The 14,798-nt window shown below is 49.7% G+C and overlaps 1 protein-coding gene across 2 annotated transcripts; it reads right to left on the reverse strand.

Annotated features, from left to right (window-relative positions):
- Positions 1 to 5,301: 5,301 nt before the first annotated feature.
- Positions 5,302 to 10,855, reverse strand: SPATA19 (spermatogenesis associated 19). 2 transcript variants are annotated; one of them, XM_043919946.1, is made up of 7 exons: positions 10,715 to 10,855; positions 10,497 to 10,553; positions 9,935 to 10,027; positions 9,673 to 9,764; positions 6,886 to 6,963; positions 6,553 to 6,628; positions 5,302 to 5,474 (listed from the first exon to the last, which is right to left on the reverse strand). In XM_043919946.1, exons 1-6 carry the CDS (start codon positions 10,790 to 10,792, stop codon positions 6,562 to 6,564), a joined length of 465 nt encoding a protein of 154 aa, XP_043775881.1. In that variant the 5' UTR covers positions 10,793 to 10,855; the 3' UTR covers positions 5,302 to 5,474; positions 6,553 to 6,561. The 2 variants fall into 2 exon arrangements, with proteins under 2 accessions (XP_043775881.1, XP_043775877.1); XM_043919942.1 differs by having other exon boundaries at positions 5,414 to 5,478; positions 10,715 to 10,820.
- Between the last annotated feature and the right edge of the window lie 3,943 nt (positions 10,856 to 14,798).

Here is a 14,798-nt window from a genome sequence, read left to right on the forward strand (position 1 = left end):
CTTCCCTCCCTGCCGTCTCTGCATTTCTGCCACCCTCCTACCTGGGGCCCCACATTCACGTTCTGGCTTGCCTGGTGTCGAACAGCCTTCTCTGAGCGTGGACCAGAGCCACCCCAGCTCTCGGGGGACACCCAGGGCACCGGCTGGGCCTCCTCTCCGCCCTGGGGGTGCCCATGACGCCAGGCCGCTCACTACGGTCGGGCCCCCTCACTCTGGGAGACAGACTCAGGAGGTGATGCTCCCATGTCCCTTGTGTCCCAAGGCTCCACTTTGCCAAGATGCAGTCTATCTTCTGAGATGCCAGGGGCCAAGGCTGGGTCTCCATCCTGCCTCTGTCTAGAACTGAGCTCCCTGTTAGGATTAGGACACACACATCCCACTGCCAGCACCACCTCCGGCAAGACTGCTGGGAACAGCACAGGGAGCAGCTCCTTGCCCACCTACCCACCCCTTGCCCACCCTCCCCTCCCCTCCCGGAAGGATCCATGACCCACAACGCCTTTATTAGCTCTTTCAGCTCCATTTAACTACACAAATGGCTTGGTCACAGCTGACTGGTCCCAAATTTGCCAGTGATTTTTCTCTTAATTTACCGTGGCTCAGTCCCCTGTAATACAGGTAGAGGAGGCATATTTGTTCCCAAACTCCCCTCCTGGGGTTAATCACACACAGAACAAAACTCCATCTGAGCCACTTAATGATTTCATTTCCACCCGAGGTCTAGACGAGCTGCGGCTAAAATGCTAATGCAGGTCCTCACTCCCCACACTCCAGGTGTTTGTGCGTGAGAGCAGCCGGCTCCTTACCATTACCTCCAGGGCAGTCCAGGATGTGGTCTCCCTTCCTTCCTGAGGACACTCTGCTCCTTCAGGTGCATGAAGCTGGAGCCCATGCAAGCCACCCCTCTCCCCACGTCCCGTGGCTAGCACACCTCTCTCATTTCCTTGGGGTTCTCTGGCAGGCTCCATGGGGTTATTTTGCATGCCTGTAGGGTCCCCACTGCCTCTCCTGCCATGATCCTCACCACACCCTGCCTTCCAAACATTCAGGGCCAGGCCCAATTCTCTAAGCATCCTCCATGCCTTCCCATATGGTTGACCCTTCACCTAGAAGACCCCTCCTCATTGCTGGAGTCTGGTGAAGCCTCTGCTGAATGTCTCCTCTGCCAGGAAGTCCACTTTCTCTAAAGCAGAGAAGACCACTCCCCATCCTCTGCTCTCCTGTCTGTTCTCCCACAAGCCTGCACTACTGAGTGCCTGCCAGCCCTCCACCACCCTGAGCCCCCAGGGACAGGACAGAACGCTTGCCTGGGCAGCCCCTCACTCCGGCTTGCAGCTGGGTGAAGCACTCAGGATGTTTCATTCGAGTGAGTCGCCCCCACACAATGCATGGAAGTGGATGTGAACTAGTCATCATTAAGCCAAGATGCTCAAAGGCCTCCCATCTGCTCACACTCCCCAAGTGGCTGTAAAATCTAAACCCTGCGTCGCACATAGGCTCTGACTCAAAGTGGAGACTCTTTCGCCTTCAGGAAACCTTTTCTTGCATGGAAGTGGCACCATCTGGTGGTTTCTGGCAAAACTGGCATGCAGTTTAGACTGTGGAGCAGGTACTGTCCCTTGGCTGAACTGTGAGCCAGCAGCCCATGGCTAGGAAGTCTGGCCACCCCGCACCTTCCCTGGAATTCGAGGAGGGTCGGGAGGGGCTGCGGAGAACAGTCCGCATACCTTATCCCTCCCTCCATCCCCTGCTGAGGTTTGGACTGCAGCCCTACCTGCAAAGGCCCTCTCATGGGCCACCCCTCCAACCTGGCTCTGTCTGTCCATCCACCTGCTGGACATCACCTGCAAGACCACATCAGGACCCAAACAACCTAGCCCCCGAGACCCAGCCTGGGCAGAGCAACCCTGTCACCAGCTGTGCCCACATCCCCTCATCCCTGCTCTGCAGACGACAGTGTCACCAGGTTGCCTCTGTCCTGTCTCAAACCCGTCCCCCCCTCACCTCCCTGGAGACCCCTCCTGGGCTCCCCACCCCCGTCCTGCACCACAGCCCAACTGCACACAACACTCCCGCACTTCCCATCCCTGCTGGGGCAAGGCCTGGCCCCTCAGCTGCCCCCTTGCGCCCTCTCCCTCCCCTCCCGTCCAGCTGGAGCGGCCTTGCTGCCCTGCCTCTAGGGCACCACACTCCCCTCGGGTCTTGGGGCCCCCAGGCCTGGCCACTCCTACTGCAGCTCTTCTCACCCCCTCCTCCAATGCACATGGTAGAAGGATGCTGGAGAGACGGTGACAGGGAGGTTAGGGCAGGCGTTCCGGACCGCTAGGGGCAGCGGGGCAGATGGGTAGATGGGAAGAACAGTCCTACCTCTACCCCCCTCACACTCAGCATCTGCTAGTCAAGGTCACCACAGCCACCACCGTCCACTCCTCACTGCCCAGTGGTGTGGCCTGAGACAGCCTGGATCCCAATCCTAGCCTTGTATCTCACGGCTGGGTGGCACCAGGAAAGCCACTTAACCTCTCTGATCTTCCAGTTCTTCATCTGCAAGATGAGGTGATGATTTTAAAATAACGGAAAATAAATCTCAGTTCTCTCTGATCAGGGCAAGTTCTCACTGAAGACAATACATCCCCTTTATGTTGGCTGTGAACATTGTGACTGGTACAGTCTAAAACTTGCTCCCCTGTCAGAATGACCGTTCCACCAGGACAGGGACGGGTGTCCTGTTTTCTTCATGTTCCACAGCCTAGCCCAGGGCCCACACAGGAGGCAGCTGAGAAAGGGTGCCAGGAGCCAGAAGGCCAGGCTGGGCTCCACACTGATCAGCCACAAAGTGACTCTGGTCAAGGACCCACCTCTCAAGTCTCACATGGCCGCTCACTAACAACAGAGGATCTACACTGCTTGGGTTAAGTACATACAGTCCCCAGCACGTGGCAGAAGCTCAGCAAACACGAGCTGTTATTCTACTGTGGTGGTGGTCTAGTCACTCAGTCATGTCCAACACTTGCAGCCCCATGGACTGTAGCCTGCCAGGTTCCTCTGTCCATGGGGTTTCCCAGGCAAGAATACTGGAGTGGGTAGCCATTTCCTCCTCCAGGGGACCTAGCATTGCAGGCAGATTCTTCACCTACTGAGTCACCAGGGAAGGCCGTTATTCTACTAGCCACTTGATAAATGCACCAAGGAGATCTCCAGTCTCTGGTCTGTGTGTAAAGAGCTTGGAAGTCCTTAACTGTCCTCACGATAAGAAAAAGAAACTGCATAAACCAAAGAGCAACAACTCTTTCCAGATCCATTAGAGATCTGAGGTCACAGGGCAAACTCCTGACTGAAACTAGGTAAGACAGATAGGTGGACAGAGACTCACAATGCCCCAGAGCAGAACTCCTGGGAACCAGGCCAGAGAGCAAGGCTTAAGCTGCAGTTGATGAATTATTGGTAACTCACCCCAGACAGGCTTGAAAGTTAACAAGTCCAGCAGGCCAGTCTTAAGGAAGCCCCCACACATTCTGAGTTTTACCTCCAGGAACCCCACCAGACTCTCACCATGAAGACAAGAGGAGCCTCCCCGCAGTCTCCCAGTAAGAGGCAGTGGAAAGAGGCATTTTGAAACATGTCTAGAACATTCTGCTTCCTTCACAAAAGCCTGCTCTCAAGGAAAACTACTTTTCCAGAGGCTACCTGACCAAGGGAAGGAATATTCAGCTGGTAGCCCCCTCCTGCTTTCCTGCTTCTCCTAAGGGAGGGGCCAGGGAGGAGCTGAGAAATACATATGAAGGTCCCAGGCCAGGGGCACAGAGTAACAGAGACTGAGACCTCATCAGAGGGTTATTAGAAGCTCCTTTGCTGCCCTGCTCAGCCCTCACCACATCAATAGGGCTCCTATAAAGTGAGAGGGGATTGCAGCTTTAAGAGCTCCAAGCGTCAGGCCCTATTTAAGGGAGAATCTCTAGGAAAATCCAAAGACAAAAACAAGGACACAAAAGGAAATTATAGCCTCTGACCCCACAGCTGCCGAAAAGAGTAAACACAGTCTGACTCCTGACCAGACAAATATAAAACCTCACACTGAAGGCATGTCTACCTCAGATGTTTTACTTGGCTTTCAACAACAAACTACAGGTATGATGAGAAGTGAAACATACATCCTGAAGAGACAGTGCAAGCATCGGAACCAGACTCATCAGGCATGGCAGATAAGTTGGAATTATCAGACTGAGAACTTATAACAACCTGGATAAACAGGCTGAGGGCTCTAGTGGAAAAGGATACCATGCCAGAACAAATGGGTAACATAAGCAGAGAGATGGGAGCTCCAAGAAACAACCAGAAGGAAATGCCAGATATAAGAAATACTGAAATAGAAGCAAAGAATGTCTTTGATGGGCTCACCTGAAGACTACATGTGGACAAGGAAAGAGTTGATGAGGTTTAAGAAATGTCAACAGGAATTTTTCAAATGGATAAACAAAGAGAAAAAAAAAAAAGAGTGAAAGAGTGAAAAGAAGTGAAAGAGAATACCCAAGATCTGGGAGACAATTACACGAGGTGCAAGATTTGAGTAATGGGGAACCAGGGGAGAAACAAAAAGAACAGAAGAAATATTTGAAGTAATAGCTGAGATTTTTCCAAAACTAATGACAGACCCCAAACAGCAAGTCCAGGAAGCTCAGAACACCAAGCAGGATAAATGGCAAAACAGCTACACCTGAACGCATCATACTCAAACGGCAGAAAATCAAACACACAAAAATCTTGACAGCCCGGTTGGAGGGACCTTACCTAGAGAGAAGTACGATAAAAATTATATCCAACTTCCCTTCAGAAACCATGCCAGCAAGAACAGAGTGGAGCAAAATATTAGAAGTGTTGATAAGAAAACCTTGACTTCTGTATCCTTCAGAGTGAAGTGGAAATCCTTTCTCAGACAAAGGAAACTGTAGCCAGCAGACCTGCCTTGCAAAAAATGTTAACAGTTCTCCAGAGAGAGGAAGAGGATGTAGGTCAGAAACGTGGGTCTATGTAAGGAAAGGAAGCACTTTAGAGGAGGAGTAAAAAGACATGACTAGAGTGAAGCACACGGGTCACACCTCCCCTAGGAAGTCCTCCTGCCATAGCACAGCCCTGCCCCTAATACTCCAGGAGCCCCCGGCAAGGCCTGCTTCACGCAGTGGTGCGGGCCTGTCACTGTCTCCCCACAAGGCAGCGAGCCTGTGTCCCCAGAGGCAAGCCCATGGCTGTTCAAGATCTGAAGAAAGAACGGTAGCAAGGCACTCACACCAGAGGCTGGGGTGATGGTTAAATAGCACGTCTTTTTATCAGCAGTTCAGCAAGAAGATTCCAGTGCTGCCACTATCATGAGGCAGGGCTCACCCGCTGGATCGTCATTGCCCAGGTGTGGTTGCTCCTCAGGTCAAGGTGGGTGGACATCCTTGCAACACAGGCTGCTCCTTGATCCTGAAGGACATCTACCTGGAAAGAGGGAAATGCCCAGGGGTGCATGGAAATATGGGAAGGCCGGTGGGCAAGGCGGACAATGCCTCCCAAGCTCGCTGCACCCCATGTTCACAGAGCAGGACACAGGGGCGGGGAGGCCCCGGGGGAGGACAGCTGTTGTGTCTGGTAGAGCTGAGACGGGAGCCTGACTCCAGAGGCCTCTGCAGGCCTTGACTCCTTGGCCCTACTGACAGTTGCAAACCACTGACACTGCGCTTGCCACATGCACGATGCCATGGTCCTCGAGGAATGTCCTCAAGTCAGGAAACTGAGGCACAGAGCATGAAGCAAATGCCCATGCCAGAGACGACGGAAGCCACCGTCTGCCCCTCAGAGCAGCTTCATCTCTGCTTCAACCAGAAGCATACCAGCATGCCCTCCTGTGGTCACTCGGGTATTCAGATGAGAAAACTAGACAGGGTGCCTTGTGCAGGAGCTGGCATAGAGTAAGTGCTCAATAAATGCCAGCACACACCTCCGTGGCCTTCCTCTCAGCGTGCTGGTGGTCACCCCATCAGCCCCCGCCTGGCAGGGGTGCAGCAATCTTCTCTGGACAGATGGCTCCTGGAGAGGCATCACCGGCCAATGGCCCACCACCACCCAGAACTGCACAAGCAACCACTGCCATGACCACGGGTACCACGTGCAGGCCAAGAGGTCACGTGACCCAAAGTCATGGCCCTAATCGGTGGCTGAGCCAAAACTGGTGCACCCTTGCTCGCACTCTGGGGCTGTGTGACCTCATGACCCAAAGTGGGGTCAGCAGACCAGCGACGGCCACGCTCAGGAGTGCCAGCAACTCAGAACTGCAGGCCCCACCTTGGCCTCGACTACAAGGCCCTGAGACCCCCCAGTGAAGAGTCAGAGACTCAAATCTGACCTGGACTCTAAGCTCTTCCAGAAGTCTGAGAGGCATGGCACGAGCCTCAGGCAGCTGCCTTCTCCCTGGCCGCCCTGGCCCCAGTGCAGCCCCTCGCTGGTATTCCCAAGCCCCCACCCAGCCTGGGAGCCGTCCTCTCTGCCCCGCCCCTCCACTGTCGGCTCTCCCACCTGCTGCTCTCAGCAATCGGAGTAGGAATTTCTGTTGTGAAGCTCCTGAGAGATCTCATCTGAAAGATGGCATATGCTGCAGGGGACAGAGGAGAGGAGAGGCAAGGGAGATGGAAGGGCAGCAGAGCCCCCCAGAGCACAGAGCCAGACCATGGCAGCCCAAGCCTGGGCCCTGGAGCTGAGTCCTGGGAAGAGGCGCTCAGTACAGAAGGATCCCGGGCTTAGCCAGGCCCAGGGCTGGGGGTGGAGGGAGACCCACAGAGAGATCAGCAGTGTCCCCCCCCGGCACCTACCCCCAGTTAGAACACAAATGATCTGGTTCTTAACGCTTACCTTCGTCTCACCTGCTCTATCCGATCTCTCATGGCTTCGTTTCTTGCCTCGCTTGGCACTTGGAAGATACGGGTATGGCTGCAAAACATCATCAAGCATTGGGGTTCCCAGGCTCCTTTTCCACTAACCAGTCACTGTGGAACTGCCAGAGGTTGAATCCCATGGACCACAGTTCTGACTGTCCCCATGAGCTTTATAGCTGGTCCTCCACCCTCCTTCTATCAGTACCAAGAAGCATTCTATTTACTAAGTACCCCTGAGCCCCCCAGCGATCCCAGGCAGGTAGTAACTGTTCCTAAGAAGAGTCAAAGAGACAGAGAGGTTAAACACCTTTGCCAGAGCTATACAGTAGGTCAGAGGTCTTAAAGCTGAGGATTTGCCCCTTCTGAATTCCTCTCCCACTCCCCTACCAGCTCACTATGATCAGTATTGTGCATATTCACCATGGTTCAGAGATCCTGCCAGATCATTCTTTCACAGAGAGGCTGCAGGCTCCTCTTTGATGCTGTTTTTGTCTTATTGCACTGTCTGGATTTGCCTTCCTCAACACTGTCCACTTTGTGCCCTTCTCAACTCCACACCCCCACAAACCCTCACAGACCCTCCACTCCAGCAAAAGCAGCTTGCCCACTGAAGCCCCATTCCTGTGCCCTCTGGACTCCCCCATTCTTTTTTTTTTTTAATTGGAGGCTAATTACTTTAGAATATTGTGGCGGTTTTTGCCATACATTGACAGGAATCAGCCCAGGTGTACATGTGTCCCCCGTCCTGAACCTCCTCCCCCCACCGCCCTCCCTCCCCATCCCATCCCTCTGAGTTGTCCCAGTGCACTGGTTTTGAATACCGTTTCATGCATCAAACTTGGACTGGTCATCTATTTCACATATGGTAATGCACACGTTCCAATGCTATTCTCTCAAATCATCCCACCCTTGCCCTCTACCACAGAGTCCAAAAGTCTGTTCTTTACATCTGTGTCTCTTTTGTGGACTCCCCATTTTTGACAGTGCCTTCTGGGTCAGCTTTGTTCTAAGTTTGGGGTTTTCTGTGTGAATTCAGTGTTGATAGCGCTTATGAGGACCACAACCCAAATGTGCTCTGAAATATGGCTCAGACACAATGAAGCTGGCCAGTGCCCAGGGAGAGAGAGAGAGAGGACGGACAGCGGGGCTAGAGGACAGAAGGATGGCTGCCTCTGAGAAGAAGGGGCCACAGGGGCCAGATGGGGCTGGCCAAGTTGCTGGGCTCTTGCCTTTGTGGGAGGCCTCACCTGGCCCCTGCATGTCCAGTCCCTGCCCATACACAGATCAGCCCAGATGAACATCCTGCAAGGAGCCCAGGCAGCAAAGCCGAGTGGTGGAGCCGTGCACTGTACCCTCACAGGTGCTCCTGGTGAAGTCCCCAACATGTCCTTCAGTGCTCAGAGGCTTCTCCACCTAGGTCCTGTGTAACCTTTCAAATTGGGGCTTCATTTATGCTGTTCTGTCTTCCAGAAAGCCTAGCAAACATCAGGTGGCCAGTACACACCTGTCACATAATTGCATAGTCAGTGGTGCTTAATAAAGGGATATGTAACCCTGACCACGTACTTAATAAAACTGATAGGATGATCAGAGGGGGAACCAGGCTGTATTCACTGGTTTAAAATCTCCACAGAACATCCAGAGTGGAAAACGTCTATGTGGATAGTTGACTGATTCCTGTCCCATGTCTCCAGAGCTTTAACCTACTTATGCTATGCCAAGGTCTAAAATCACCAGAGGACGGTGTTCATATTATCCAAAGCAGGGGACAACAGCAGCTAGAGCTGGTGGTGCAGCCAGGCCAAGAGCGGACAAGCATCCCACGTGCAGGGCAGTGGCTGGCGGTCAGTTACCAGTGTTCGTGATTTGGGCCACCTTGGCAGGTTTCCCTTCCTTTCCTAGGGAGGACTCAAATTAAACCCTTCCTCTTAACACAATTCTTGAGCATCTGAATCCTCTTTTAAAATGCTAATGCCACTGGAAGGGGCAAACACAGGAAAACAGCATCCTGATGGATAGGACGCAAAAACACATTTCTTGAAAATTGTATCTTTCTTGATAGGAGAGAGCAAAGCTGGCAATGGGGGCATAGGAAGGAAACTGAGTGCAGAGATGAGAGGAGGAAGGCCAGCGGAATGCCACAAGGATTCTCCTGGGAGAGGAGGCCCAAGCGAACGCATACCCCAGAAGGAAACAGGGAAGCATGTGCCAAAGGGGTGAGCCAGTGCCAGGCCTCAGGTTCCCTTGCCTGGAGTCTTAGCCTCTGCAGAGCAGGAAGGCGGGGAGCCAGGAAGGTGGGGAGCCAAGAAGGTGGCCCGGCCTGTGCAGCTGCATGGAGCTCAGGACTTCAGCCTCGGCCTGAGAAACCTCCTCTCACCTCTGGCCAACAGGAGGGTTTCAGCTTCTGCATTGTAAAAGCTTGCTTTCTTTTTGCTCTTTAAAGTGCAGCCACTTCTGAACAAATCAAGTGCAAAAATAACAGAAGTCTGAAATGTATTCAGAAGCAGTTAAGAGATGGTAAGCAAGCCATTTTCCAACCCCTCCAGTTATCTCAAAATTTAGGGATGAGCTGGGCTTTCAAGACAGCAAAAACGATCCTTTAAGGCCCCAAAGGCAGGATGCAAAACTTCTCAGCCAAAGGAGTCAACACCTCTAGAGAAGGACAGCCTTGGGTTTGTGTCAGCCAGGAATCCCGGAGAGGGGGCTCGTGCCTTCTCTGCTTCACCCGCCCTACAGTCTGGCTCCAGGAAAAGAGATGCTTTACCTCCATCTTATGAACTGGATTCTTGTTCTCTCCTCCAGGACCTCTTGACTCTGGTTTGCTAACAAACCAGACTTTGAGAGGTGGTGCTTCACCTAGGAAATCCAGTGATATCCAGTAGTTACTGCCCAGCAAGGACTCCATGACCAGGGTACAGCCCAGCCTGGACAAGCTCCACCCACTAGCCCAGGACACTTGCATTAGGCCCACCTCCCCTTTCCCCTCCTCCCAGTCCCCAGGATGGGCAGCTAACAGGCTCCATTACCACATCTCTGGTCACATGTACATCTTGGCCTTGCATGGGAGGGAAGTTGGTGGACATCTTCTCCTTTATGTCCTGGGAAGCCTCTTCTTCAGTCTGAAAGGTGAGTGATTTCCTTCAGAGGGATTTCCTTCACTCATCTGGTCCCCAATCCTCCCTCCTCTTCCTTTTCCTTTTCATTCTTCCCTATCATAGCATACACATGCATATCCATACACATGCGCTATATTGCACAGTTCTGACACTAAGCCGTCTGCTGCTACAGTCCCATGGAATTCCAGGGACTCAGTAAGTCATGGGCCCTAACCCAAGGTCCTCCTGAGAAATCCTGCAGTAGGGGCCACCCATCTGAACCCCCTCCCCTCCACACTTCAGAAGCAGGGTGGGGCCGGTGGTGACACCAGAGCATCTCTGGTAAGGAGACAGACTGGGTCCTCCCAAACATGCGATGAATCAGACGCAGCACCAGGCAGGCTAGTGGGAAATGAACTTGGGTTTCCCGGTTCTACGGAGAGAGAATAGCTCTCTACAACCTGGGCTACCCTGAGTCCCAGAGGAACCTTACCTTTTTCAACCAGTGCTCTACTACAGACACAGCCTCGCTCTCCACGACTTCCACGTCCTGCAACAAAGTGGTAAATCAACGCTCTCAGAATATGGAGAGACCCAGCCCTGCTCCTCTATCCATATCTAACATGAACTCTCCCCTCCAGAAGTGCCAGGGCTCAGAGCAGAGATGGTACCTGAGATACTCTCCACCCAGCTATCACCAGCCCCACTCACCGAGCTGACTTTGGGTGGGAAGGGGAGCCCGGCACCTTTCCGAGCGAGGATGTACACAATCCATGTTGTGATTATCATCTCTGCACTTATGCCAGGCCTCCTTCGTGGCTCCCTCCTTCCATTGAAACAGCCTGAGAACTCCCCTGGCACAAGGAGGTCCCTGGAGGGAGGCGCCTACCTGATTGGCTGGCCAGTGATGATGTGACAATGACCTCCTTTAATTTCCAGGGTCAGAGTGGGGACAGAAAACAAAGGTCTGGAAGTGTCCACCTTAGAGATGGCCATGGCTCAAAAATGGAGAGGTGGGTGTGGGCACTCAGGATATGAGCCTGAGGAAGGTACAAGGAGCAGTTACCAAATCATAGATAGAAAATTATGAGGGGTGGGGAAGACTTATGGCTGGTCACCCAGTCTTGAGCAATGCTGAAGCAGAAAGAGATTTGTGGCAAAAAAAACCTGGGCACTCTAGACATTTGTTCAAACCCTGCCATAGGCATTTCTTATCCTTACTCTTACAAACTGGGGGAGAAAGGGCTTATTCACCCAGAAGATGTCAAAAGATGGAGGAGCACACCTCTCAACAAGGACATTTCCTTTGTTTTTGTGTCTACTTTGTTTACACAAGTGATTCAGATCACAAAAAAATAATTCAAGCAATAAGAGGAATAGGGTATGAAAGTGCCATTTCTTGTGAAGGATATTTCCTGACTTTCCCAAGTCACCCACAGTAGACTGGCTAGGTAGAAGGTTAGTCAAGTGGAAATGAAACAGGGATCCTGTTACAATTGCAGAGCTGGGGGCAAACATTGACAGGGGCTCAGATCACTGTGATTCCCACCGAGAACCTTTACCAGGGAAGTGGTGTTCAGAATAGCCTAAAGCAAATGTTTAGCTGCTCTCAAAAGTAGTTGTAGCCTAACCCTGAGACTACTCTCAAGGCCTCAGAAATGAGGGTTGTAATCCTGTCTCTATCACTAACTTATCATGTGATCTTGACCCAATCATTAGCCCCTGTGGTCCCAGTTTCTTTGTCTTCACAATGAATACAATGTCTCTAGTTTTCTTCTAGCTCTAATAGTCTGTACCTGTTCTCATTCTCATTCTTCTGAAGAATATAGAAAACCTTTATCTTACTCTCTCCAACTTCCCTAAAATAGCTGCTATATCTCCTCACTCTCAAAAAATCACCTTAATTTTTTATCTTCTCTATTGATCAGAGTATGCTAGGCTATGCTGCAACAACAAGTAAGTCCCCCAAATGAAAGAGGTTTATTTCTCACTCTCAAAGCACAAGTTCAGGCCAACTGTGCTCCACGTGGTGACGTAGAGATCCAGGTATAAATCTGTCCTCTGGCCCCAAGCTGTAAGGATGTGACCTGTATGACTGCAGAGAAAAGAAAGAGAACACACGGAGGAATAAAATCACCTCTTCTGTTCTAGCCCAAAGGCTTCTGCTTAAATATGTGCTAGTAATATGACCCCAAACAATGCCAAGGGAGATGGAAGTTGTAAAACAAAAGATGAAATTATTCATCAACACCTCTGTTTCTGGCACTACCTCCTAAAAACTGTTTCCATCCTTACTGATGTAATTTTACTGTTTGAATCCCTAAAACATTAATGTTACTGAAAAATTAAAACTACATGAAAAGATACACTGAGGGAAGTTCCATCTTCTTCCCTGTCTCTTCAACCTTGTTCTTCAGAAGGATTTCATACATTTCTAGGCTGTACATCTGTGTTTATGTTTCCAAAATGAAACAGATACATAAATCTATTCTCACATTTTATTACTATGTTGCGAAATGCACACAGTAAAATATATAAATACATTCACAGCTCAGAAAAAAGTTTAAGTATATATATATATATACACACACACACACACACATACATATATATATATATATGTTTAACCACTACCCATATCAAGATATAGAACATTTCCAGCACCCCAGCAGGCCCTCAGACCCACAAGGAGACCAGCATTTTGACATTTATCACCATAAGTGTTTTGCCTAGTATCCCACTGTATTACCACAACACAAATTAACAAATTTACAACTTATGGACATTGGTGTTATGTCTAGTTTGATCCTTTTTAAGCTGATGCTGCTATGAATATTCTTATACTATGAATATTTGTTTGACATAAGCACTAAATTTTCTGCACATATACATAACAGTGGAGTTGCTTGATCATAGGCTTTACATATATTTAGTGCTAGTATATAACAAAAAGTACTGCAAGGCGGTTGTACCAACTACTGCCTATAATAGTTACTTCATGTTTCTGCCAGCATTTGTTACTGTCACTCTTTTAAAGTTTAAACATAAGATTAGCTCAAGATGGTGGAGTAGAAAAACATGAGCTCACCCCCTTCTTATGAAAACACCAAAATCACAGCTAACCGCTAAATAACCATAGACAAAAAAGTACTGGAAATACCAAAAAAAGATATCCTTCATCCAAAAACAAAGAAGCCACAATGAGACAGTAGGAGGGGTGCTATCATGATAAAATCCATTTCCATACCTACCAAGTGGGCAACCCACAAACTAGAAAATGATTATACCACAGAAGTTATTCCACAGAGGGAAAATTCTGAGTCCCATGTCAAGCTTCCCAGCCTGAGGGTCCTACGAAAGGAAGAGTCCCCAGAGAGTCTGACTTTGAAGCTCAGAAGGGTCTGATTGCAGAGCTTCCACAGGACTGAGCTCCACTCTTGGAGGGTGCACACCAAGTCTCATCTGTACCAAGACCCAGGGGAGAAAAGCAGTGACCCCAAAAAAGACTGGGCCAGACCGATCTGCTAGTATTGAAGGGTCTTCTGCAGAGGCGGGGGCCAGCAGTGGCTCGCCCCAGGGTTAGGGACACTAGCAGCAGCAGTTCTAGGAAATACCCACTGGCATGAGCCCTTGCAGAAGCCATTAACGCCACCAAATAGCCTGCAGGCTCCAGGATTGGATTTCCTCAGGCCAAACAACCAACAGGGTAGGAACACAGTGCCACCATCAGCATCTACCCATCAGCAGACAAGCCAGCTGAAGGTTTATAGAGCACAGCCCTGCCCACCAGAGGGACAAGACCCACTTCCAGCCACCACCAGTCCCTCCCATCAGGAAGCTTACACAAGACTCTTAGAGAGCTTCATTAACCAGAGGATGGACAGCAGAAGCAAAGAGAAGCTACGGTTCTGCAGCCTGAGGAACAGAATCCACAATCACAGACAAGTTGGAGTAGTGATACACAATTCAGATAAAATAGACTCTAAAATAATAAGGGTGTTACAAGTGATCAGGAAGGGCGCTATACAATGACCAAGGGATCAAGCCAAGAAGAAGATACAACAATTAGAACTATGCATGTACCCAATACAGGAGCACTGAAAGCCACAGAATACACATTCTTCTCATGTGCACATGGAACATTCTCAGAACTGACCACATGCTGGCCACAGAGCAAGCCTCAGAAAATTTAAGAAAACTGAAGTCATATCAAGCATCTTTTCCAACCACAACACTATGAGACTGGAAATAAACTACAAGAAAAAGAGCTATAAAAAGCACAGACATGGGAAGCTAAACAATATGCTACTTAACAACCAATGGATCACTGAAGAAAACAAAGAGGAAATAAAAAATTCCTAGAGACAAATGCAAATAAAAACAGTTATCTGAAACCTATAGGATGAAGTAAACTCAGTTCTAATAGGAAAGTTTATAGCAATACAAAACAAAACAAGAATCTCAAACTATCTAACATTACGCCTAAAGCCACTAGAAAAAGAAGAAGAATAAATCCCTGAAGTTAGTAGAAGGAAAGAAATCATAAAGATCAGAGAAGAAATAAATGAAATAGAGATGAAGAAAATAATAGCAAAAATCAATGAAACTAAAAGCTGGCTCTGAAAAAACTAAACAAAACTGACAAACTTTTAGCCAGACTCATCAAGAAAAAAAGGAAGAGGATTCAAATAAATAAAATTAGAAATGAAAAAGGAGACATTACAACAGACAGCACAGAAATACACAAAAGATCATAAGAGGCTATTACAAGCAACTGTATGCCAATACAACAGAC

This window comes from Cervus elaphus, chromosome 2 (genome assembly GCF_910594005.1).
Source record: "Cervus elaphus chromosome 2, mCerEla1.1, whole genome shotgun sequence".
Taxonomy (NCBI): domain Eukaryota; kingdom Metazoa; phylum Chordata; class Mammalia; order Artiodactyla; family Cervidae; genus Cervus; species Cervus elaphus.

What these genes read in the sequence shown, in the direction of transcription:
- SPATA19 (XM_043919946.1), bottom strand. Translation starts at nt 10,792, where the DNA reads ATGATAATCACAACATGGATTGTGTACATCCTCGCTCGGAAAGGTGCC. An exon ending in TAGAGCACTGGTTGAAAAAG is followed by an intron (nt 10,028 to 10,496) that starts GTAAGGTTCCTC and finishes CTCACCTTTCAG; the next exon opens with ACTGAAGAAGAGGCTTCCCA. An exon ending in TACATGTGACCAGAGATGTG is followed by an intron (nt 9,765 to 9,934) that starts GTAATGGAGCCT and finishes TGGATTTCCTAG; the next exon opens with GTGAAGCACCACCTCTCAAA.